The sequence below is a fragment of the Callorhinus ursinus genome, unplaced genomic scaffold, assembly GCF_003265705.2.
Source record: "Callorhinus ursinus isolate GAN/ISIS: 27379988/994484 unplaced genomic scaffold, GSC_fseal_2.0 scaffold2, whole genome shotgun sequence".
NCBI lineage: Eukaryota > Metazoa > Chordata > Mammalia > Carnivora > Otariidae > Callorhinus > Callorhinus ursinus.
Window position 1 is genome coordinate 82,940,778 of NW_027397064.1, and position 24,415 is coordinate 82,965,192.

Below are 24,415 nucleotides of genomic sequence, written 5' to 3' on the forward strand. Positions count from 1 at the left end.
TATGGAATTAACTTAATATCAGATACCATTTCTCTTTTCTAATCAAAGCAGAACCAATAGACACTGAAATAGATAAATCCTAAACAGGTTAAGCAGATTTTCTGACAGAATGTATTGTTATTAATGGGAATAAGTTGTGAAGGAAAGACAAAGACAATGTCTCTAATACTTCTCTCTGAATATTCAACACACAGATTTCATTCCTAACCAAAAGTAAGGAAAGACCTCTGAATTTCCTTCTCAGCTCACACATCTATTAAATAGCAAAAATTAACTTCATCTAGATGGATAGAATAGTCCTTTAGAATCTAAAAGTATCTTCTTCCTAGTATACTCTGCTGAGTTTAAAGCTGCAAGAAGCAATGGGAAGAGTTTCGTTGAATTGAATCACAGAATTCTAAAATTGAAAGTTACACTACAGAACAATTTCTTAATTGTATTTTGATAGTTGAGGAAACAGTAGTAAAAAATGCCACATAGCTAACTGTTGGCAGATTTGGAAATAAAATCTTAATTACCTGACATAACTTTCACCTCAGAAGGTTTTTCACCACTCTGAGGAGCTGTCCTGCGAGAAACTATGGTATCATCTTTGACTCTTACATACTTTATCTAATTAGTCATCAACTACTATCAATTCTACTATCGCAGATAGCATATATCACTTTTATTTCTCCCCATCATTTTTTTTCCACTATCCTGATTTAAATCCTCATCTTTCATTTGCGCTATTATGATACCTTGTAACTGACTCCATTTCAATCCCTAATTTCTTTAATTCACTCTCCACACTAACAAAGTTATTTAGAAGTTGTTTTCCTGGCACTTGGGGGCAGATGGATAATTGTAATTCATCTCCCACACCACTTCACACTCAACGTCCTATGGTTCTCCACTGCTTTCCGAATGAGTTGGCATCGGAGTTGAGTTGGCATCCTCATGATCTAGCGCCATCTTCCTTTACTACCACTTCCTAGTGTATACCTCAACTCTGAATGACTGATTATCATTTTATACTCCTTTGCCTTTGCTTATGATTTTCCATCAACTCAGAAAGTCACTAATTCTTTTTAGTCTGACAGCATCATACACATTCTTAAGAGCCATCTCCACCAGGAAGTCATCTTACAGTCTCCCGCTCAAGATTGATTACTCATTCCTTTGAGGGTCTTCTTATAGAATGTATAAATTTTCTCGCATATTATACTTAGTCACCTGCAGGTATGTTTCTCCCTACTAGATTGTAAGCTACTTGAGGACAGAAATGGTATGGGGATTTGGTCACTTTATCGCTATAGATCGTAGAATGGCCTAAGTCCCAAAGAGTTTTTAAAGAAATTGAGGGAGTGAATGAGAGACAAACAACAGTTGGACTTCCCTTTCACATTTCCAGGTTGACATATTTTGACACCTGGTGTGAAATAACCAACCAGACATTTTCATCTCTCATTAATCTCCCAAATGAGAAAAATTCAGTTACATTTGACCGGTCTCCAGCCTTCACGTTCTCCTCTATTTGGTCAGTCCACATTCATCCTATAACCCTTTTATCATTGTTCAAATACCCTTCTTAGAATCCTTAATTGCCCTTTAGTGCCCATAGGCAAAAATCCACATTCTTCAGACCAGTATTAAGTGTCATCCATTTCATACCAACAGTGTTCCATTCTCATCAGACCAAATCCCTTGGTAATATCTAAAAAGAATCACATTTATACCAACCTCTGAATCTCTGCCCATGCTGTTCCTTGAGACCCGAATCTCTCACTCCCTTTTGTCCGGTTATCCAAATTCTACTCACTCTTCTGTTCCTCAGGGCCAGTTCACATTCTATTTCCTTAATGTGGTCATCCTAAAACACCCCAAACCATGTCAATCTCTTCCTTCTCTGAAATTCCACAGCCCTCAGGTGGACACTACTAATTTTAACATGTCAAACTGTTCCTCTTTATAATGTTTGCACCTATTTTACCTAGTTAATTTTGTGAACACAAGAGATTTCGTGAGCTGTAAAATGGAAGTAGATTATCATGCTATCTACCTCATAGGATTGTTGAGGTAATTAAATAAGGAATATATATATAAGCCTTAGTAAGGGCCCCAAAAATATTTGCTTTAAGAAAATGACTATTCCTTCTTTGCCTCAAAGTGCCCAGTATAGCAGTGAACTCACATGGTATGCATTATGACTGGTGGAAGGAAGGAAGGAAGGAAGGAAGGAAGGAAGGAAGGAAGGAAGGAAGGAAGGAAGGAAGGAAGATTTGGTGGAGAAGGAATAGTCTCTGAGAAAGGAAGCCACAATAAAGGAAAACATTCCCTGTGAAGGGGATTAAGTCCAGTATCTTCAGAGAGCAAAACCAGGATTTAAGTCCCTGAAATCAACTTGTTAAGGGCAAAGAACAACAGTAGAGCATATCACTATTTTTTTTACCACAAAGTTTTAGATTAGAAGCACAGCAAAGTTGATTTATAACAACATGAAGTATCGCAAACCCTGATTTATATTAACAACTCCCTACATTGCATTTAATATTTCTACATTAGTTTTAATATTTTAAAAATGAAAGAAATTGTGGGGCGCCTGGGTGGCTCAGTCGGTTAAGTGTCTGCCTTCAGCTCAGGTCATGATCCCAGGGTCCTAGGATCGAGTCCCACATTGGGCTCCCTGCTCAGCGGGGAGTCTGCTTCTCCTTCCCCCACTCCCCCTGCTTGTGTTCCCTCTCTCGCTGTCTCTCTCTCTCTCTCTGTCAAATAAATAAATCAAAAATCTTTAAAAAAAAAATGAAAGAAATTGTATGCTTTAACACATAAGACAAAGAATGTTCTTTTATAAAAACCTTATACCTTCCATATTTTAATCAGATTCAAATTCAGAATAAAATTATTATGTAGAATTTTTAAGAGTGTGAAAAAAACTATTTTCTGAGAAGATTAGAGAAATGGAAAAACTTAGGAGCATTATAAAGCCTACGTGCTAGTAGTAACAAGGATCTATCTTAGGTGCTTGGTGATCATTAGCATTAATGCGATTCCACGTGCATATCAAGACCCAAATAAGCCCCTGATGTTTTCCTCTTTGAATGTGTGTAAGTTATATTTATAAAGACAATCTAGTACTCTAGTTATAAAGGGCTATTAATAACTACCTTCATCTTTCCTTCCTTTGCTGGGAAAAGAAAAACACCTTACAACATTACATCTAGAAACTGGGTAAGGGCAATTTAGGTTTCAGTTCTTAATCTTACAGAACAGAATAAAATTATCATCCAGGAACTAAGTATATTGACTCTAACTATAGTCATTAAACATGTTTCCAATCTTTTGAGAATAATATATGAATGCTTTTACACATGGAAGGCAAATGTTTGTTTGGGTTGCTCCAGATTAGTATAGAGTCAGATAAACAGCATTTGAATTTTGTCTTTATCGATTACTAATTCATGAACTTGAGTATATAAGAACTCATTTCTACATCAGTAAAGTGGAAATAATGATTCCGTATGTACAAGGTCTCGTTGTAGGGATTAAGTGGTATATTATTATTTTATTTTTTTTTTTTGAGAGAGAGTGAGAGTGGGAGTGAGGGTGGGGAAGAGGCAGAGCTGAGAGGGAGTGAGAGAATCTTAATTGTCTTTCTCTGATTGGCTTATTTGGAGCTAGAGAATCTTAAGCAGGCTCTACGCCCAGCAAGGGGTTCCATGTGGGGCTTGATCTCACGACCCAGAGATCATGCATCACCTGACCTGAAATCAAGAGTTGAATGCTTAACCAACTGAGCCACCCAGGCACCCCAATGGTATATTATTTTTAAAATACCTAATGCAATGCCTAACATAAACTACATGCTCACCCTGATTTGCTTATTTTGCCAGTTTGTATCTACAGGTAAGCTTTAAACCAATTTTATGCATTAATAAATAAATGGATTCTGGACTCTTTTGTCCCTTTACACTAGTTCCTCATTAGCTTCTTCTCTAGAAAACAAAAATGCAATATTTAACTAATTTGTAATGGAAGGACTTAACCAGTCAATTTTGAGAGCCTCTGCCAATTAAATTCCTTTGACATCTTAGAGAACCAAGCAGACAAACTATCGGACAAATGTCTTTTCATTTCTCCAACAATGCATTTGAGGTTAAAATATGAAGATGGAGAAGGAATTGCTTATTGTTTAGTTTTCTGTTTCATTTCATCTTTACCTAGGATCCTTTTTTAAATGTAGAAGAGGTTGTAGTGGTATTTACAGTGTTTGTGAATAATGATGAAATCTGTCAAAGACTTTTCCTTGATCACTGACTAGCATCAGGAATCACATGTTGTTTTTCTTTTTGTCCTGAATGACAATCAAATGAACAAATAATAAAATGTTCATCACTTTACTAAGATACCTACATTTATTCTTTTCTGTCAGGGTGCTTGTTGTGTGCAGAATTTAAACTGAGCCTTGAGAAAGAAACTTTAAGGAAATAGAAGATATAGTTCTTGTCCTTAAGAAATGCAAAATCCCGGAGCGCCTGGCTGGTTCAGTCAGTAGAGCACGCAACTCTTGATCTCAGGGTTGTATGTTTGAGCCCCACCTTGGGTGTAGAGATTACTTAATAATAAAATCTTCAAAAAAAATCATAATGACATGAAGGCAAACTTTACAAAAAAATCATTAATAGCTTAATTAGCTATTCAGATCAATAGTCACTTAGGGTGACCCTACTAAGTTTAAGGCATTTTGTATTTGAAAAATACAATGAACTGTCACTGTCATTAAGGACTTACCTTCAGTTGGGTAAATTAAACAATGGTAGATGAATAAGAAATGTGTGTAAAATGTTTAGCACAATGTTAGACATAATAAACAGTTGTTGCTAGCCATCATCATCATCATTATTATAACAGTATGTGGATGAAGATGTTTTATTTGAAATACAACAAGCTATATAAGTTCAAGTGAAAGGTGTTCGATATTGCAGAGGGTTTTTGACAGTGTAGGGTCAAATATTGGAGACATGAGGGTAAAGAAGTGCCTTAAGAGACTGCGAAATTCAGAGGTTTTCTTTAGGGAGAAGACTTGTTAAATATGGCTCCACACAAAAGTGAGGCATAGAGAAAGCTGAAAATGTAAAAGGAGACTGGGTAGAAAGAAGATGAAGTAAGTTATCAGGAGTTGTGAGGAAGTAGCCTTAGAGAGTAGCCTTGGCTGTGGGCAGAGGCACATCTTTATTAGCAACCAGCTCAAAAGAAAAAAGAAGAATGATTATAGAGATTTTGGTTGAATTTAAGGTAGTTCAGAGAATTCATGTCATGTGACATGTCAGGTTTATCTTCGGAGTAAGTAGGAAAAGAGATGATCAGTTGACTGTAAGGGAAAGGAGTAGGGTTGGAATCTTGAAGAACGGAAATCTGGAGTAATTGCTGTGGACAATATATGGAGATTCAATTACCATCACAAAAGAAGATCCTATTTGGATAACAGAGACTGAAACACGTTTCTTACAATTAATTACATTTCTTCAGACATTTTTGATACTCTAGGAGCAAAGAAACTGGGCTGGATTTTCATTTGGCGAGGCAAGAATGACACAAGAATAAGGGGCAAGGATGGAAAAGATTTCAGTCTCCGAGGTAAACTGAGGCAAGTAAAAGCAGACCATGTGAAATGGATGGGAAGGCTTGTCAGGGCCCAGTTATCACAGTGAAGTACCTGCGTCAGGGGAACGAAGAATGGAATGGCGGGCAAGGGCAGAAGGTTGAAACAGAGAGTAGACGTTTCACGCTCTGGTTTGCAGAGCTGAAACCGTCCCAGGTTTAGCCCAGTACCAAAGTGTGGCCATCCCTGTGGTTAGAGAGACTCAAAGCCTCGGAAGCCAGGATCCTACATGGGCTATCTGTTGAGCCATGATGTTTCCCAGAGTGATAGTATTGGCAGCCCTGGGGTAAACATGACCACGGGACAAGCATCATCTTACCTGAGCTATGCAAGTAGTGTCCTAAAACATGATGGCAAAAATGGAAGACAGGCTTCAAAAGATTGCAGTTACAAACGGGAGGTTTTTGGAGGGTAGATGTTAAGTTTGCTTTTCTCTGAAGTCCCTCTCAATGGGCACGTTGTTCATACAACCTTGATGGTTGACAAACGGGTTGTTTGTTGAATTGATGAATAAATGAGTAAACAAATAAATGATGAGCAAATTAATAACTTAGGAACATTGGTTTGAAATGGCCATGTGAATTGAGGAGTGTGTTGACCCATCCTCTGTGCTCTGTGAGCTTAGACACGTGAAAGCAGGAGCGGCTGTGCTGGAAAGGTCTGTGAGGGATGGAGTATTATGACAGAATGACACAGTTTCATCTAATCTGAAGAAGTGGAACGCATGTAGGAGGATATCATTAAGCATGTGGGGGGATAAACAAGTAATACGTGGAATGGGAAAGTAAAATGAACCATGAATAAAGGGTGGTTTTTGGTTTGGTTTGGTTTGGTTTGGTTTTGGTCTCTAGTTCCAAGGTAAGCTTGAGACACTTTTTTATTTACTATCACCATAATAGTTAAAAAAATTCACCTTTGCAAAGTGTTTCATAAAGTTATTCCTTTCTGAGTGCCTTTAGAAACACAATTAAAAATAAAAGGTGTCTAAAATAGGAAGACACAATCCTTAAATATTAAATGGAAATTATAAATAAGCATCTTGAGTAGAGAATTTGAAGAACTTTTATGTTTTCACTTTACCCCAGCAGACTTGGATGTGGATCACCCAGTGAAAAAAATGAAGAGCAGGAACATGAAAGGACCAATTGAGAAAAAAAATTTTAGAATTCCATATTTTATTTACATTGAAGTGAGCATTTACCATGGCTTTCCCCATACTAATTTTATGTCAGCAACCTTGTCAGCATCTAGGACCTATTCAAATCATGTCAAATCGGTTGGGCATACTGAAAAACTGAAAAGATGGGGTTCTCGCTCTGTCTTTTTCTTTCGCATATTGAGTCACTATGATACAGAGGAAAGAGTAATGGGTTAAGAGTCAGAATATATGAATTCTCCATCAAGCTTTTCCAGAAATTATTTGCCTAACTTTGTATGAATCATAAACCTCGCTGTACCTTAGTTGTATCATCTGTTAAATGAGGAAATTAGAAATTTTGAACTCCACCCCACCCTACCCTTTCTTTTAATGAATTTTTACTGGGAAGCCTGAACAAAGACAACAAAGCACCGGCTGAGCTAGTTGGCATGGGAGGGGGAGGCCCTGTCTCATGGTATTATACCCAGGGCCCTGTGTTTGTTAGAGCTTTGACTTTGGTTTAATGTTCTTCTGTTGTCATTTTGCACCAGGCCCACTGGGCCCCACTGTAGCCAGTCCTGCTTATAGCTCACAAAATGCATTAGGATAATAGCAGAGTATAAGCCAGAATGGGAAGGGGTGGGACCAGGGATTTTCCACCCAGAGTACCACAGAGAAATGCCAACTATGTCCAGGTTTATCAGATTCTTCTGAGGTGTCTCCAGAGCATTTGGAAGCCTCTAGATCTAGACTGAAAATCTTGCCTGAGCAAGAAACACCACAGTTCAAGGTATAACTCCCCTAAATTGATGATATTAATGATAAGGTTAGGAGGCTAGCAAGTAGTTTGGCCTCTTTAAATACAAATTTTGTGCATCACATCAACAGCAGAGAAGACAGTGGGGAAAAGAGTAAGAACGTTTCTGTACCATTATTATCCTCTTGGCTTAATAACTTCCAATTCCTCTTATTCTTACATGGAATTTAAATTAATTTTTTTTAATTTTTTGATTATTTTTAATCTTTTGTTGTTGGTGTTATTTATTTAAGGAATCTCTACACCCAACGCAGAGCTCTAACTCACAACCCTGAGATCAGGAGTCACCTGCTCCACTGACTGAGCCAGCCAGGCGCCCCTAAATTACATTTTTTAAATTAGCTAGGTTTCTTATATGGGTAACAGAAGCCACACAAGTTTGATCTTAAGTTATTTCTCAGCAAGAGTTGAGTGGATTTTTTATAGTGTAAATCCATTGTGCAAGATCAGTTGATCAGATAATTCAATACCTAAGTACTCAACAAGGAGAGATTATTATAAAGCCTGTCATTTTCTTCTTGTTTATACTCCCTGTCGCAGTCTTATATGTTGGAAGAGTTTTGTTATCCAGTCAGATACGTCATGTAAATCATCATTTTAAAATTTTTAGTTAACCCCATACAGTAAGTTTATAAAAATAAACTAGAGAAAGAGATAGGTTTTGAAGAGAGAAAAACAGATGTAGCGCTTTGTAGGTGAGACAGGAGGGTCATTTGCAGACTATAATCAGTGTATACCAAGAGGATCCTGTCGCTTCCTGGCTAATGAATGCCGTGGTTTTATTAGCTTTGTTTGTGATGAGGAACAGCTAAGTCCACTTCACAGCAAGGGTTCCCACAAGAAACAACTGGTATCCCAAGTTTCTTGAGTGTCCCCTTCATTCATTCAACAAGTGTTTAATAAGCACTGTTTTCCTTGTGATGTTGTCAGTGGTTTCTAGTCACCTCCGAAATCTCAATCTGTGTCTATGTCTCAATCTGTCTCCAGCAGAAAGCTATGTTGCTTTGAGTTTTTAATTGAAAAGAATATAGATGAAACTCTTTAGGTCTAGCCAGTGAATAAAAAAGCGAATTGATTAGGGCAATTAATTTATTGAAAGTATGGAATTCTGAAACTTCAGGGATACCTCAGAAAGCATATACTAGCTCATTTTACAGATGAAGATACCGAGATTAAAAATCCTAAGTGGCTGAGCCAAAATGGGTTGCCCAATGACCCTGAACCTGATCTGATCATTCAGTTATTGAGCATTGGCTGTGTGCCAGGCACTGTACTAGGCACTGGCGATACAAAGCTGAATAAAACACAATCAGCACACAGATATATAAACGAAAGGTTATAATGTGATGTGCTAAGTTCAGTGATTGAGATATGCAGATGGATAAGTGCAGAAGGAAGTTCTGAGCTCAGGTTGAGAGAGGAAGGCCACGTGATATGGGGCTAATTCTGCACTGCTTCCCCAAACCATGTCACTGAATACCTTAGTTTAGCCAGGTGATGCAGATAACTGAATTCCCAGGGCATCGATTCTTAAGCTGGGTGTGCAACAGAACCCCTGAAGGGCTTGTCAACACTGCTGATAGCATTTTTGAACAAGTTCCCAGGTAATACTGATGCTGCTGACCTGGAGGCCACATTTTGAAAACCACTGCCCTAAAGCATCCTTAGGTGTTGTGTGTCTCTACAAAAAGCCTATAAAAAGAGCACTGAATTGCCGGGCAAAACACCTTACTTTATAAACCCCTCAAAAATATAATAACACAGTCCAAGAATCTTTTCAGTAAGATACCAATTCCGAAATTTTAGATTACACAGTAATGTGAAAAATAAATACATATGAACTTACTTGGGATTCTTCCTTTAAAGGCCTGGATTCTGTCTCTATACATAGCAATCAAAACTGTCTAAGGCTCAGAGGTCTCCAAATTTTGATATTCACAGTCCCTTAATATAAAACCTCACTTTAAAATTAGACTGTGTCCCTGACTGGGCTGCTTCCTGCTGTTGAGGGAGATATTTGATCCTGCAGAGTACTACGGATTCCCAGATTCCTAGCCCCCTGTTCCTTCTGCCCCTCCCTCTCCTAAAGTTCTTACACGTCAGGGGCCCTCATTGGCATCTGAGTACCCGTTCCCTGGAGAAAACCACGTCAGAGCAGGCGTGGAGAGACCCACCCAGACGCTGTGCTATTTCCCAAGAAGAAAAGAAAACTTTGTCACTCTGGAGGAGCCTTCCCTGGCTTTGCACACATCTCCGTGGCAGTCGGAGGCTCTGCCGGGCTGCCTGTGTAGCTGGGTAATGAGAAAAAGATGACCCTTTTTCCTTACGGTTGTTTTTACATATCTGGTGCTAATATGTATTTTGGAAGCCTTCTACAGAAAGGCCCACATGCATTTTTAATGATAAAAATGCTTATATTCATTAATTAACTTTAAACAAAGTAGCCATGAGAATTTATATACCTCAACAAATGCTGAGTATGGGCTTCTTTATTTTATCTTTTTTATTTAAATTCAATTAGCCAACATATAGTACATCATTAGTTTCAGAGGTAGTGTTCAATAATTCATCAGTTGCATATAACACCCAGTGCTCATCATGTCCCCTCCGTAATGCCCATCACCTAGTTACCCCATGCCCCACCCACCTCCCCTCCAGCAACCCTCAGTTTGTTTCCTAGAGTTAAGTCTTTCATGGTTTGTCTCCCTCTCTGATAACTTCCCATTCAGTTTTCCCTCCTTCCCCTATGTGGGCTTCTTTAAAAAATTCAATACAGAAGACTAAATTAAAAATAATTTTCGGGGCAACGGGGTGGCTCAGTCATTAAGCGTCTGCCTTCAGCTCAGGTCATGATCTCAGGGTTCTGGGATCGAGTCCCACATGGGTCTCCCTACTTCTCCCTCTCCCACTCCCCCTGCTCGTGTTCCCTCTCTTGCTGTCAAATAAAGAAATAAACTCTTTAAAAATATAAAAATAATTTTCTATGTTTTCTTATCATCTACAACGTCAATAAAAAGACTATTTTTCTAACAGATGATGAATACCTTACCTAGATTTTTGATTGCTTCTCCAGGTCCCTTTGCTTTGACAAAAGAAGTGAGTAAAAGTCAGATTATATGATAAGTGCATAATTTCTATGTTATACTGAGAAGTATCCATATATATATATATATTCCTTGTTATACATTTATGTATGCATTTATACATTATGTATTTATATGTCTGTATATTGCAGAACCACAACCATTTCATATACATATCTCTCAATATGAGTATCACAGAAGCAGGAAAACAATTATAAATCAACACCATTGTATCCTCATCCCAAAGCACACTCTCTGGCATTAGTAGGCACTCAATAAATAGTTATTAAGCAGTGGGATGGATGAATGATTCAACTCGGTTTTTTACATGTATTTACTTCAGCTTCTCTAGACCCTCCAAGATATTTTCTTTTCCGTCAGAATTATTTATTGTTCATTTTATGTTCATTAAAGTGGCTTGGCATAATATTCAAACATATTCTTCAATTTTTTAATGAAAATGGAAAACATGCTGGGTACAAGATCAGTTATAATAGAGTACCTGCCTTCCTACAAGAACACATGCTCATTACAAATAAAGAAAATAAATGGCGAAGGGATGGAAGTAAATAGAGAAAAACAGAAAAAGAGAAGGAAGAAGTATCAAGGTCTCATTATGATTTAACTATTTGTGAACACTAAGCAAACCTCACTTTTAAGTATCTTTGAGAAAGTGTCCTAAAAACTCAGTTATGGGAGGTGACTGATTTGAAGACCAGTACCTCTCTTTCATTTAGAGTTCTATTAACATTGCTTCTTTTTTGTTAAGCAAGAACTTTAAAAGTTAATCCATATTGATAATTATCATTATCTAAAAATACCAATATCTAAGGTAGACAGAAAACTATTTATGAAAGTATCATTGATATGCAACATTAGTAAGAGTGAACATATTGACAAGAAACATGAAGCTTTTCTAACTTGAAGCAACCTAGAAATTTATCTTAATAATATTAAAATACACATGGTGATGAAGAAGCATTTTTAATTAATGAATTTTTGGTTTTGTTTTTTGTTTTGGACACAGAAAAGTTTACCTAACCTTAGGGGAGGTTGAGATATTTGTAAGACACTAGGGTAAATTTTAGGACTAAATGCAAAATCTCCAGAGAAGATATGGGAAGAAATTACTTTGAGGTTTCTTGTGAATTTTTGTTATGGTTTGATCATAAATATCATGCAAATATCCTTTGTCAGTGTATTTTGGCAGTTCTTCCAAGGAGACAAGGAGTGAAGAGGATTACAGAAGAAAAAAAATAAATAAATAAAGAAAATGAGGTTGATTTTACACTAGAAAAATGCAGTGGGGAATTCTATAACTTTCTAGCGCATTTTCTACCTCATTCCTGTGTCCACAATATAGTATTACAAAATCTTTGTAAAAACCAAAAATGTAAACTGCTATACAGAACCAAAACTTCATTCTCCTCAACAAGTTTGAGAGTAACCAAAATTTAATCCCATTATTTGTTCAGATATAACAATTAGGGTGATTTGGGATCTCAGAGATTGAAACACACATAGCCTGAAGTAGAAAAGGGAGTTTTTCAGCTCACAGACTCTAAGGAGGTTTGACAACAGAGCCACTGGAAGGACACAGGTACAGCTTGGCCTCAGGAGCAAATATAGCTAGAAATGTACTATCAGGACTTGCCATCTTGTCTTTGCTTTTCTCTTCTCTCTGCATACCTGCTTCGTTCTCTTTCTTCATAAATCTTCTTACCCTACATGGGATATATCAGTTCCTTTGTTCTACATCTTATAGCTACAGTCACTTGAAGGAAATAAACTCCCCTGAAGCTCCCTTTGGGACAGTCCTAAAATCTTAAGGAAAGGATTTGCTGACTCAATTGGATCCATTGGCTACCCCCGGTCCAATCAACAGTTTGGCCTAGAGTATGGAGGACTAAGATAGGTTCACTTTAGGTGCCGACTAATCCATTGTGGCTAGGAGAGCAGAATCATGCAATAATAAGGCAACTCCCTTGGGTACCATAAAGTTTGACAATAGAGAATATGGGGAGCCATTCCCAGGCAAAGGAGAATGTTGTTGCACTGGGCAGGAAAACCATATGTTACAAGTACCCATAGCAACACCAAGGAAAAAAACCACATTATATCTGGGTTGGGTTATGCCTAGACTAGTTCATGGAAGTCTAGAATATAGCCCACTTAAGTGACTCTACATATGTGCGATGTATAGCTAATAGCATATCTATACCACATGAAGAAAATCTTGATGGAGCAAATAGATTTAAATGATTGAGTGCTATCTTCTTCATGAATTTTTTTTTGAACACTCACCTGAACCCTACTGAACTCTTGCAGGTATTTATGGTCATCACTACACAGTTAATCACATAGTTGTTCTAGAATTGCCTGAATAGCAGGCTGAATTGTCTGAATTCCTAGCTCAACTGTGGGTATCTTACCTTATGCTTCCTTTTACTAGACTTCTATACCAAGATTAGTATTAAGCACATAATTTATTCCACATTCATTCCATAAATGATTCTTAAGAGCCTACTAATTTCTAAGCAATATACTCAAAGCTCAGGGTACAAAGTGATCCTTAAAGAGAGCATATGATTTGTCTTCTGTCCCTATCACACTTGACATAGAAACCTAGCATAGGCAAATTTGAGCTAGCAAGTGAACTGCCTTCCAAATACCAGTAGTGTTGTTTCTAGATGCAGTTTAGTTTGCCTATCCAGAAAAATCAGAATTTCCCCCCTGTTGAAGCCAAAAGGCTATTAATGCAAATCCCGTTGAATTTGCATTTGGTTACATTTCTGATGGAAGCATTCATATGCAAATGAAAATTCGTGAAAAGATAGCCAGATAATTCAAATAGTTGCTGAAATATCAAGATAAAAGTAGGATGTTAAAATGTCCATCCATCCATTTTTACTAGGTTACACTAAGGATCGTTAAGTGGGTCAGTGTTCTTAAAAAGCTTAAACAAGTCATGCCTTAAACACTTGACAACATTCTAATAGGTCTGGATTCAGAAAGGAGCTGTTAGATGACTTTCTACTGCCACCGAGCCGAAAAAGAAGTCTGTCCCTGGTCAAATCAGTCAAGTTGCTCAAAAGAGGCTCATCTTGTCCCCTTTATCTCTTCTTGCGTTAAAAACAAAAGGTGATTTTTTGATAGATGTAAACTCATTTTGATGATCCAAAACAATGAACAAATAGTTTGTGCAAGTTGGCAGTTCTTCACACTCTCTAGGGATTTAATGGTGCAAGTTAAATGACACCATCACATTCACTACCAATAAATACTATTTGGAAAGCATCTGTGGCATCATAAGCATACCAACGGAAAACTGATCTTAATCAATGTTCATGTTCTTCTAAAAGGTTTAAGACTTGGGGGTGCCTGGCTGGCTGAGTTAGTATAACATGCAACTCTTGATCTTGGGGTTGTGTGTTTGAGTCCCACGCTGGGTGCAGAGGTTACTTAAAAATGAAACCTTAACAAATAAGTGAAGAGAAGAGTTAAGACGAGATTCGAAGAAAAGATTTAAACAAATTTCAAGGTATAAAATCGTAATCTACTATTACACATTCCAAACCTATATTCGGAGGAAATATAGATGTTGGAATTGGACTCTCGCTCTTGTTCAACTTATCAGAAGCTGAAGGGGCAAGAGGGAAAGTTTTGAGATCACACCATTCAGGATTGTTAGCACTTAGTTTAATAGTCTACAAAGTGCGATGTTCCCCAGTTTCCTTTTATTTGATGCAATGTATTGGTTCATAGTTTCAAGTGTTTTTAGAATTCTGGTGCTCTGTGCTTTGGTGACTGTCATCTGTTCATCCGACAAATTTGGAAAGCCTGAACCTAGGATAAGGTCCTAGCCTCTCCCTCCTTGGCACAGCCAATCCTTCCCCCAAGCCTAGTGTTTTCACTTGTTAAATATCTCTCAAATCCAGCCACTTCTCATAGTCTCCATCACCAATTCCTTAACCTTTATCTTTGCCTGGTTTATGGCAAGAAACTCCTAACCGGTTTCCCAGAATCCACTTTTCTTTTCCCGCAGCCCCTACCATATGATAGCCAGAGTTGTCATTTAAAAATGCAGATAATTCACAATTTCATCCAGTCATCTCCTTGCTTAAAACCCGTCAATGGCTTCCTGTTTCTCTTAGAATAAAAGCCCAGTCCGTAAGAGGGCTGCCGCACAAGGCATGTTCTGGTTCCTGCTTGCCTCCCCACCCTCGCATCATATTGCTTCCCTTCCGCTGTCTGCATATGAGCACTGTCTCTTTAGGTGGTGAAAGGCACCACGCTCCTTCCATTCCGCGCATCCTTGCACGCACTGGTCTGCCCCAGCTTCTACAGCTCGTGAGCTCCATGCCTTCTCAATTAAAGTTTTCCTGATCTTCTAGACTCCATTGGGTTCCCCTGCTGCTTCTTTCAAACTACCACACAACTTCCTGTCCTAATCCTTATGTGAGTGTGTAACGTTGTTTTTATTTTTGAGAAAATATCAGGTGTACCTATTGTTCTCGTGTCTTCCTGAAGGATGAAACTGGATCTGTTTTTTGCTTATCAAAACAAGACATGATACCCACCATATACCAGTCATTCAGTACTTGTTGAATTAATGGAAGGTTCCGCTTTCTGTTCTTTTCATCTATAATCCACAAGTTCATAACAGTGAAAGCAAGAATAAAAATGAAAAGAAAAAGAAAAATTGACTAGCTTGCTCGAACATCACCCTGCCACAAATGCTCAGAAATAACTAGTATGGCAAATACTGGAATATCTCTTATGGCAGAGAAGGTGAGGTGAAGAATATAGGGGAATCAAGGTTAACAGTTCTCTGAAACTACGAAAGTAGGACTCCACCATTAATTGTGCTAGCAATGGACTTGTATTCATCTACTTACTGTAGCAGACAAACTCCCAACACTGTCTCATGCATAAAAATGTTTATTTAGGGTATTTAAGCCACAACTTATTTCAGAAACGTATCTAGAGATCTCAGATGTACAAAGTCTTGTGACACAGTTGCTAAAATTGATTTGCAGCTATTATTCATTTCATGGGAATAGAGTCATAATAACAAAAGTTAACAATCATATCAAAATCACACAGCAATATAGCCAGTTTCTTTGGCTTTTATTAAGTATTTCTGTTAATTTAATTTTATTTCTATTTATGAGCTTCCTTTTATTTTCAGGCAGCTTTAAAACACTGAGCTAAATATTGAAATTATAGGGCGAGGTGAAATGCCACATCCCATGATTTTTTAACAAAGTCCCATTATTATCTCTCTAGGAATATCTATCCTTTCGCATCTGTGTCAGACTGTGTAGTCCTGGCCATCTGTGATGTGCAGAGAGTGGAAGGTTAAAAGCAACAGGATGTATCTGTGGTTAAGCACGTTAAGTTCAGTGGACAATAAAAAATTAAATATACCTTTCTTAAAAGAAAAGGAAGTTTTATATAGACTGTTAAAGTAGCTCTGAGCTCCTATTATCTCTCATGTTTATGGATCTGAGAATGTAGCTCTGTTTTTTAGTTTTTAAATTTTCCCTAAAAAAATTTTTAAGCTGTCTTTCATTCTTTGTGGATTATGCGGACCCGTATTCCAGGAAGAGGAAAATAAAGATGTGCCTATTTAATTTAAAGCAGAGTGTCCTCTTGTGTGTGTGTGTGTGTGTGTGTGTGTGTGTGCGTGCGCGCGTGTGTGTGTGTGTATTACAAGAATAAGCATTCAGTCAATGACTGGTCATCTGCAACACTTCTTACAAATAAACTAAGTATTTGTTGTCTTTTTGCAAGTCAACATTTTGCACTAACAATGATGTAAATGGACTTGGGCCCCTCGGAAGAAGGCCCCCGCAAAGACATTTATGATGTCCTCTTATGATTTCAGTTAAGAATGCAAATTGCACATCAGACTTCGAGGAATACTTTGCCAAAAGAAAACTGGAGGAACGCGATGGCCATGCAGTCAGCATCGAGGAGTACCTTCAGCGCAGTGACACAGCCATTATTTACCCAGAAGCCCCCGAGGAGCTGTCTCGCCTTGGCACGCCAGAGGCCAATGGGCAAGAAGAAAATGGTGAGGCTGTAATTCATTTTTAGCCACTACACTGACCTCTGCAGCTGTTACAATTACAAATGCACTACATGCCTGGGTGTTTACCTTAAAATTTGAAGAACAGCTGCAGAGGCATGGAATTTCATGAGCAAAGATTAGAACTGTAATTTTAGGGTATTGTGAAATTTTTTTTGTCAGCAAATTTGTGTCATTTGTACATCCAATAAAGAACAAGAACAATTAGAGCCCATTTCTAAGAGATAAAAATATCGGAATTGATTCCAATGTTTCTGAAATATTTCACTTTTGAGGAACAAAAAAAAAAAAGTTTAGAACGAGTGACCCTCGCCTTCCCTTTCTTCTTTACTGACACCTGAAAAAGCTCTCGCGGCTGTCAATTCCCGAGTCACATGTGACCAAAGGTTTTTTACCACGAACTGTCAGTCACCTAAAGAGAATTTCCTCATTTATCAGCTGTTTAAATTTCCCCCCAAAAGCGCCGGTAATTAATTAACTTCCCAGCGCAGCGTGAGCTGATTCCGACAAGTCTGTGCTGGGTGCGCGCGGGGACCGGTGCGCGCGGGGGCCGGGGGCAGTGATGGCGCTCTTGTGGAGCAGATTGCAGTGATTCCTGTCATACCAGCCCGGGCAGGCAGCCCATTAGCTGCCATTGATTTACTGACCTTTTGGCCTGCTTCTCTCCCTCTCGTCTCTCGGCTACAGACCTGCCACCTGGAACTCCAGATGCTTTTGCCCAACTGCTGACCTGCCCCTACTGCGACCGGGGCTACAAGCGCTTGACATCACTGAAGGAGCACATCAAGTACCGCCACGAGAAGAATGAAGAGAACTTCTCCTGCCCTCTTTGTAGCTACACGTTCGCCTACCGCACCCAGCTCGAGCGGCATATGGTGACGCACAAGCCAGGGACAGATCAGGTGGGGGGCTGGTTTTAAGTGATTTCTGGCTATAATAACCCCTTAGAGAAACGATATGGCTTTGATTGGCAATCATTATTAATTTTTCATGGCATTTTGAAGATGCAGATCTTTTAATGGTAATAGCTTTAATTGAGGTCTAAATGATTTTTTGATGGTCTCTTCTAATATGATTTAATAGTCTTATGTTCACGATCGAATGAGTGTGTTAATTTCTAATTTAGAAATTTTATTTGCACTTTAACTTGACTTTAGTTTCATTTTTATGTTCCACAAAAAGTGGATGAAATCGTAGCATTTTAATTATATATTATTAAACATCTCAGCAATTTTAATTCCATTTTTCACCTAGTTTTACTCAGGAATTTTTTTTTTCATATAGGATCTAAGCCAGAGTAAAAGAAGTGTGTATTTCTTTCATTTGTCATATAACACCTTCAGGTACTTAAGAGTGTTTTTACAAGCTGCTACTAGTTTCTGAAATCTAATTAAGTGTTTTTTTTTTAAAAATCAAAAAGGCATATTATACATCTTTGTGTGTGTGTGTATATATATATAAAACAAACTGGATTGATACTACAATATTGGACATACATTTAAAATGATCCCTTTTGATTTGCATGCCTATGGCTAAATGTTAAGATTGTTCTGCCTCTTTTCGCTGATTTGTGTTAAAAAATAAAAACTCTATCTTGAACAGGTCAGCATAGCTTCTTAAATCCTTAAAATGTTTGAATAGGAATGATTCACAGTGTCCCTTACATGTTTTAGCAAAACTGCTCTTTCTGTCCTCCTGGGAGAAATGACTGCAGATTGATCTTACGTGTTTGAATGGTAACAGAAATGGTGTGCCTGAAGTCCCAGTAACTGGTCTTACAGATCTGGAAGCCTACTGTTTAAGCCTTGCTACTGTATCGGTTTTAAAAAAAAGTATTAAACCGGACATCCTATAACATTCTTACGCTTCTTTTTTCTTGTGGGCATTATTTTCTTTGAATAAGGAAAATGAGGATAACCAAACACAATGAAAACATGGTGATGATACTCTATTATGGGATTTTACTATTGTAAAAGAACAGCTCAGGAAAATCATTCCATTTCTATCTGATTGGGCTTGTCACCTGAACGTTTTTCAAAGTTCAGTTACAAAAGCTATGCTCTCATAGTTACACTTATGTAACAGTTTATCTCCCCTTGCTTATACGCACAAAAACTCGAGGGGGAAAAAAAAAGTGCCTAGATATTTATCTAGCATAACTGCTTTAAATTTCACATGCAGAAGTGTGATTGTGTTGGCGCATTATGAATGGTAGCTTTGGTGTTGAAAAGTCCCCTCATTTGCTCATGGCATTTACAATTAGTAAATTAAAATGATTGTATCATATTAACAGTGGCACAACTAAAGTTTATAGTAGTCCTCTGAGGGCTGTGGGGGGGGACAAAGCAGCTGTTGCTGTTTGTTTATGCAACTCAGCAACATATGAGCGCTGGTCCCTCAATGGTGCTCGGCGGGCTGGGCTCCGCTTGATCTTTGAAGGTTGCTGCTGTTTGAACAAACCTCCCTGTGTCCCATGTAACACCATCTGTCTCACTAGGAATGTGGGAAGATTCAGCACACCCTAGCAGTTGTCATACCGCTTCTGTGCTGTCTTTTTGCAAAAGGCTTTTGTGTCATTGCTGCTTGAAGAAGGCTGACCTCCTACCTTGAGCATCCAGAGTGGATGACTGTATTTTTTTTTTTTTTTTTTAGCATTCTAAGTCACAGTGCTTTTTTTCTCTTGTTCAAAAAGGTCAGCTGTGTTTGATTATATCTTTGCTGCTTTTAACTTGTCTTTTCAGCAAACTTTTTTTCTCTTTTGTCCTTACTCCCTAGCACACTACTAAAAAGGAAAATGAAAAGTCGTTGAAGTCTTTCCTACTGGCCTGTGATAAAACTGCTCAAGCAGCTAGAACCCAAGATGTTGTCTCTTGCATTTGATAATGAATCAAATCTGATATGCAACACATCAGGAAGAACAGGGTTTACATTTGCTACTAGCACAGTGAATGGGATATTTAAACATGCTTATCGTGTAATGAAATATTTATAGTCAAGAATTTTTTTTTGTTTGTGTGTGCGTGCTTTTTTTTTTCTTCTTTAAAATTGATATCGCTTCAGTATAAGCTCTACTTTTACCCTGATACAGAAAATTTGATAAAATTAGTTCTTTGCATGGGGAGTTTTTTTGGAGGCTACTTAGAATTTTTCAGGATAAAAATTTTTTTTTCCTTGACAAAACAGTTGCATTCCAACAGGGAATCTTCAGATTTTAGAATGTGCAGTAAACCACAAACATCTTTACAATTATACTTTCTTATCTCCAAAGGCTCAAAGAAACATTTTGGAAAAGAGACTACAGAGATAATTCTAAAGCAAGTGTTGGATGCGCATGTGAAAGCCCTTTTTTTTTTTTATTTGTTCCAATTTTATTGCCAACATTATCACTTTTATTGCAACTCTGAAAGACTAGGCAAATAAATAAACATGCACTCAAACCTTTTGGCCTGTCTGAAAAATAGAGGCCTTTTAAAAATATTTGTAACAAATTTCCTTTGTTCCTTCCGCACAAAACTGATGTCAGTCTTTCTCCTTTATAGCACCAAATGCTGACCCAAGGAGCAGGTAATCGCAAGTTCAAATGCACAGAGTGCGGCAAGGCTTTCAAATATAAACACCATCTGAAAGAACACCTGCGAATTCACAGTGGTGAGTAGCAGAGGTGCTGGTCCTCACATTTGCGTTTTGTTTCAGTAGGGGGGTTTTAAAAGATTGCTTAAAATTTACACAATCCTGTTTGTAGCTTTTTGGAACTACCCTTTTATTTCACAAACTACGTGAGCCTGCTTTGCCTTCATGAGACTTGTGGTACCACCAGTAGCATGATCTTACAAAAAGAAAAGGAATGTTTAGACTTCCTAAAAATTGCAAATGCTTTGATTTATCACAAAATCTAGAGGCTCCTTTTTTGTCCTTTCAAACGCTCTTCTACAGATTAAATATTTTTGACCTGAAGAAACTCGGCTGGCAAATTCTGAAGGGTATTCATTTTTGATACCTAACCATGAAAGAAAACATTGAAGAATTTTGGATGAGAGCTTTTGTATAATAAATGTTCCTTGATTCCTGGGAGCTGTATAGTACAGAACAACATCCTACCACTGAGATTTCTTCTTTATAACTATTTTGATAGCTCTGCCAAGCATTTTATTACCAAATTGGATGCTATTCAAAGGACTAGTTGGATTGGTAGAATCAATGGGATCTCTACAGGGTTGATTAAAGCCATGGCTACACTTCCCTTTAAATACTGTGACATCTTTATGGTGCTATTGACCACACATTAATCTGACACTCTGTTTAAATAGGAGGCTGCCGATGGCAAGACAAGATTTGGGATCTTGGCTGAAAAAGGCATAGATAGCCCTCACCTTCCACTGCTAACATCTTGAATTATGTTCTCTCAGGGTAGATAAAGCCCAGAAACAGTTATGGCCACATAATTCTAAGCTAAGCATCTAGAATGTAGAGGTACCCCCATTGTGTTCCTTCTATTTGGTTTCACAGATTCTTGCATTGGTGGACAATTGCAATTGTTACCCACTTGAAGAAATGTAATGTTAATTTTGATTATCATTTTAGGTGAAAAACCATACGAGTGCCCAAACTGCAAGAAGCGTTTCTCCCATTCTGGTTCCTACAGTTCACACATCAGCAGCAAGAAGTGTATTGGTTTAATCTCTGTAAATGGCCGAATGAGAAACAATATCAAGACGGGTTCTTCCCCTAATTCTGTTTCTTCTTCTCCTACTAATTCAGCTATTACCCAGTTAAGAAACAAATTGGAGAATGGAAAACCACTTAGTATGTCTGAACAGACAGGCTTACTTAAAATTAAAACAGAACCACTAGACTTCAATGACTATAAAGTTCTTATGGCCACACACGGGTTTAGTGGCACTAGTCCCTTTATGAATGGTGCACTTGGAGCCACCAGCCCTTTGGGAGTTCATCCGTCTGCTCAGAGTCCAATGCAGCACTTAGGTGTAGGGATGGAAGCCCCTTTACTCGGATTTCCCACAATGAATAGTAACTTAAGCGAGGTACAAAAGGTTCTACAGATTGTGGACAATACGGTTTCCAGGCAAAAAATGGACTGCAAGGCTGAAGAAATTTCCAAGTTGAAAGGTTATCACATGAAGGATCCATGCTCTCAACCTGAGGAACAAGGAGTCACTTCTCCTAATATTCCACCTGTAGGTCTTCCAGTAGTGAGTCATAATGGTGCCACTAAAAGTATTATTGACTATACATTAGAAAAAGTCAATGAAGCCAAAGCTTGCCTCCAGAGCTTGACTACTGACTCAAGGAGACAGATCAGTAATATAAAGAAAGAGAAGCTACGTACTTTAATAGATTTGGTCACTGATGATAAAATGATCGAGAACCACAACATATCCACTCCATTTTCTTGCCAGTTCTGTAAAGAAAGTTTCCCTGGCCCCATTCCCTTGCATCAGCATGAACGTTACCTTTGTAAGATGAATGAAGAGATCAAGGCAGTCCTGCAACCTCACGACAACATAGTCCCCAACAAAGCCGGAGTTTTTGTTGATAATAAAGCCCTCCTCTTGTCATCTGTACTTTCTGAGAAAGGAATGACAAGCCCCATCAACCCATACAAGGACCACATGTCTGTACTGAAAGCGTATTATGCTATGAACATGGAGCCCAACTCTGATGAACTGCTGAAAATTTCCATTGCTGTGGGCCTTCCTCAGGAATTTGTGAAGGAATGGTTTGAGCAACGAAAAGTCTACCAGTATTCAAATTCCAGGTCACCATCACTGGAAAGGAACTCCAAGCCGCTAGCTCCCAACAGTAACCCTCCCACAAAAGACTCTTTATTACCCAGGTCTCCCGTAAAGCCTATGGACTCCATAACATCACCATCCATAGCAGAACTCCACAACAGTGTGACGAATTGTGATCCTCCTCTCAGGCTAACCAAACCTTCCCATTTTACCAATATTAAACCAGTTGAGAAATTGGACCACTCAAGGAGTAATACTCCCTCCCCCTTAAATCTTTCCTCCACATCTTCTAAAAACTCCCACAGTAGTTCTTACACTCCAAACAGCTTCTCTTCTGAGGAGCTCCAGGCTGAGCCTTTGGACTTGTCATTACCAAAACAAATGAAAGAACCCAAAAGTATTATAGCCACAAAGAACAAAACGAAAGCTAGCAGCATAAATTTAGACCATAACAGTGTTTCTTCATCATCTGAAAACTCGGATGAGCCTCTAAACTTGACTTTTATCAAGAAGGAGTTTTCAAACTCAAATAATCTGGACAACAAAAGCACTAACCCAGTGTTCGGCATGAACCCATTTAGTGCCAAAACTTTATACACAGCTCTTCCTCCACAAAGCGCATTTCCCCCTGCCACTTTCATGCCACCAGTCCAGACCAGTATCCCTGGGCTACGACCATACCCGGGACTGGATCAGATGAGCTTCCTACCACATATGGCCTATACTTACCCAACTGGAGCAGCTACTTTTGCAGATATGCAGCAAAGGAGAAAGTACCAGCGAAAACAAGGATTTCAGGTAAAGATACCTATCCTTTTGCTCTGAACAGAGGAGACCTTAAAAATTATATTACATTGTGTATGTGCATGTGGCGGGCGGGGGGGGGGAGTCTTAGTGAAAAAAAAATCAAGTGTTGTGTTTTCAGCAGACATGGCAGAGTTGGTTTTCACTTGAACCTCAAGCTGGCTGGGCTAGACAAACAAATGGAGAATCAGTGGAATAGGGAGCTGTGGAAACACAGCTGCCTCACAAAAGTTAAAGAACTTCAGACTTATTTTTGAGGTTTATTTAGATTGATCTGTATGCTTTTAGAATTATACGGCCCTGATGGTATTTGACAGGACTTCCATAGATACTTAAAGTTAGCGTCTAGAACAGTCCCCTACTTGTGCAGATGTTCACAGTTCACAATCTGCAATAAGACATGTATGAATCCGATATGTACTTGGTTTTATAGAAAATAGTGTATTTGGGAGGGCATTTTAAAACATATTTTGTACATTCCACTTGACTTCTGGTGGACTTTTCAAACCGGTAAATAATTTACGGGTTTCCAATCCAAAAGCAGGTATGTTTTAACAACATGGAGTATATAATCCCTGTTTGCAAAATAGGAGCATAAGTAGCCGTGCACCTCTATAAGAGTCTTCCAATTTACGGTACATCTGCCCTCTTTGTAAATGTATTTAAGCCTATTTAATCTCCTCTAATATTAATTAGTGCAAACGTGGTCTAAGAAAACGGAACTGTGAACTAGCAAATGGAAATGTATGTTATCATGCAAGTTTGCACTCCTTTGGATCAAGACAAAATAAATATCAAGAAATTTAATAATTTACTGATCCACATTCATTATTGCTCAATGCTGAAGGCTGTTTTAACATAGATAGAACATTGATAAAAAGTGTTATTAATATTCCCTATTTCAAATTAGAAAATTAAATATAAAAATATAGCTTGAGGCCTTTAGTTGGTAGACATACATTTAAATAGATTGCATAATAATAACATTTTGTACCTAAATATAAAATTCAATTAAAATAGGGTTTCTACCGCTACAGATCATTTCTAAAGTTAACCACAATGGAAAATACACAAATTCTGATGTT

At 38.1% G+C, this 24,415-nt stretch overlaps 1 protein-coding gene across 5 annotated transcripts in view; it reads left to right on the forward strand.

The window, feature by feature from the left end:
• ZEB2 (zinc finger E-box binding homeobox 2) overlaps window positions 1–24,415 on the forward strand; it is a 133,435-nt gene that overhangs the window by 97,220 nt on the left and 11,800 nt on the right. For all 5 annotated transcript variants that reach the window (XM_025856339.2, XM_025856358.2, XM_025856353.2 and 2 more), the window contains exons 5-8: window positions 16,570–16,758; window positions 17,461–17,675; window positions 20,313–20,421; window positions 21,355–23,324. In XM_025856339.2, coding sequence (XP_025712124.1) covers window positions 16,570–16,758; window positions 17,461–17,675; window positions 20,313–20,421; window positions 21,355–23,324 — 2,483 coding nt within the window. The remainder of the gene's footprint in view (window positions 1–16,569; window positions 16,759–17,460; window positions 17,676–20,312; window positions 20,422–21,354; window positions 23,325–24,415) is intronic.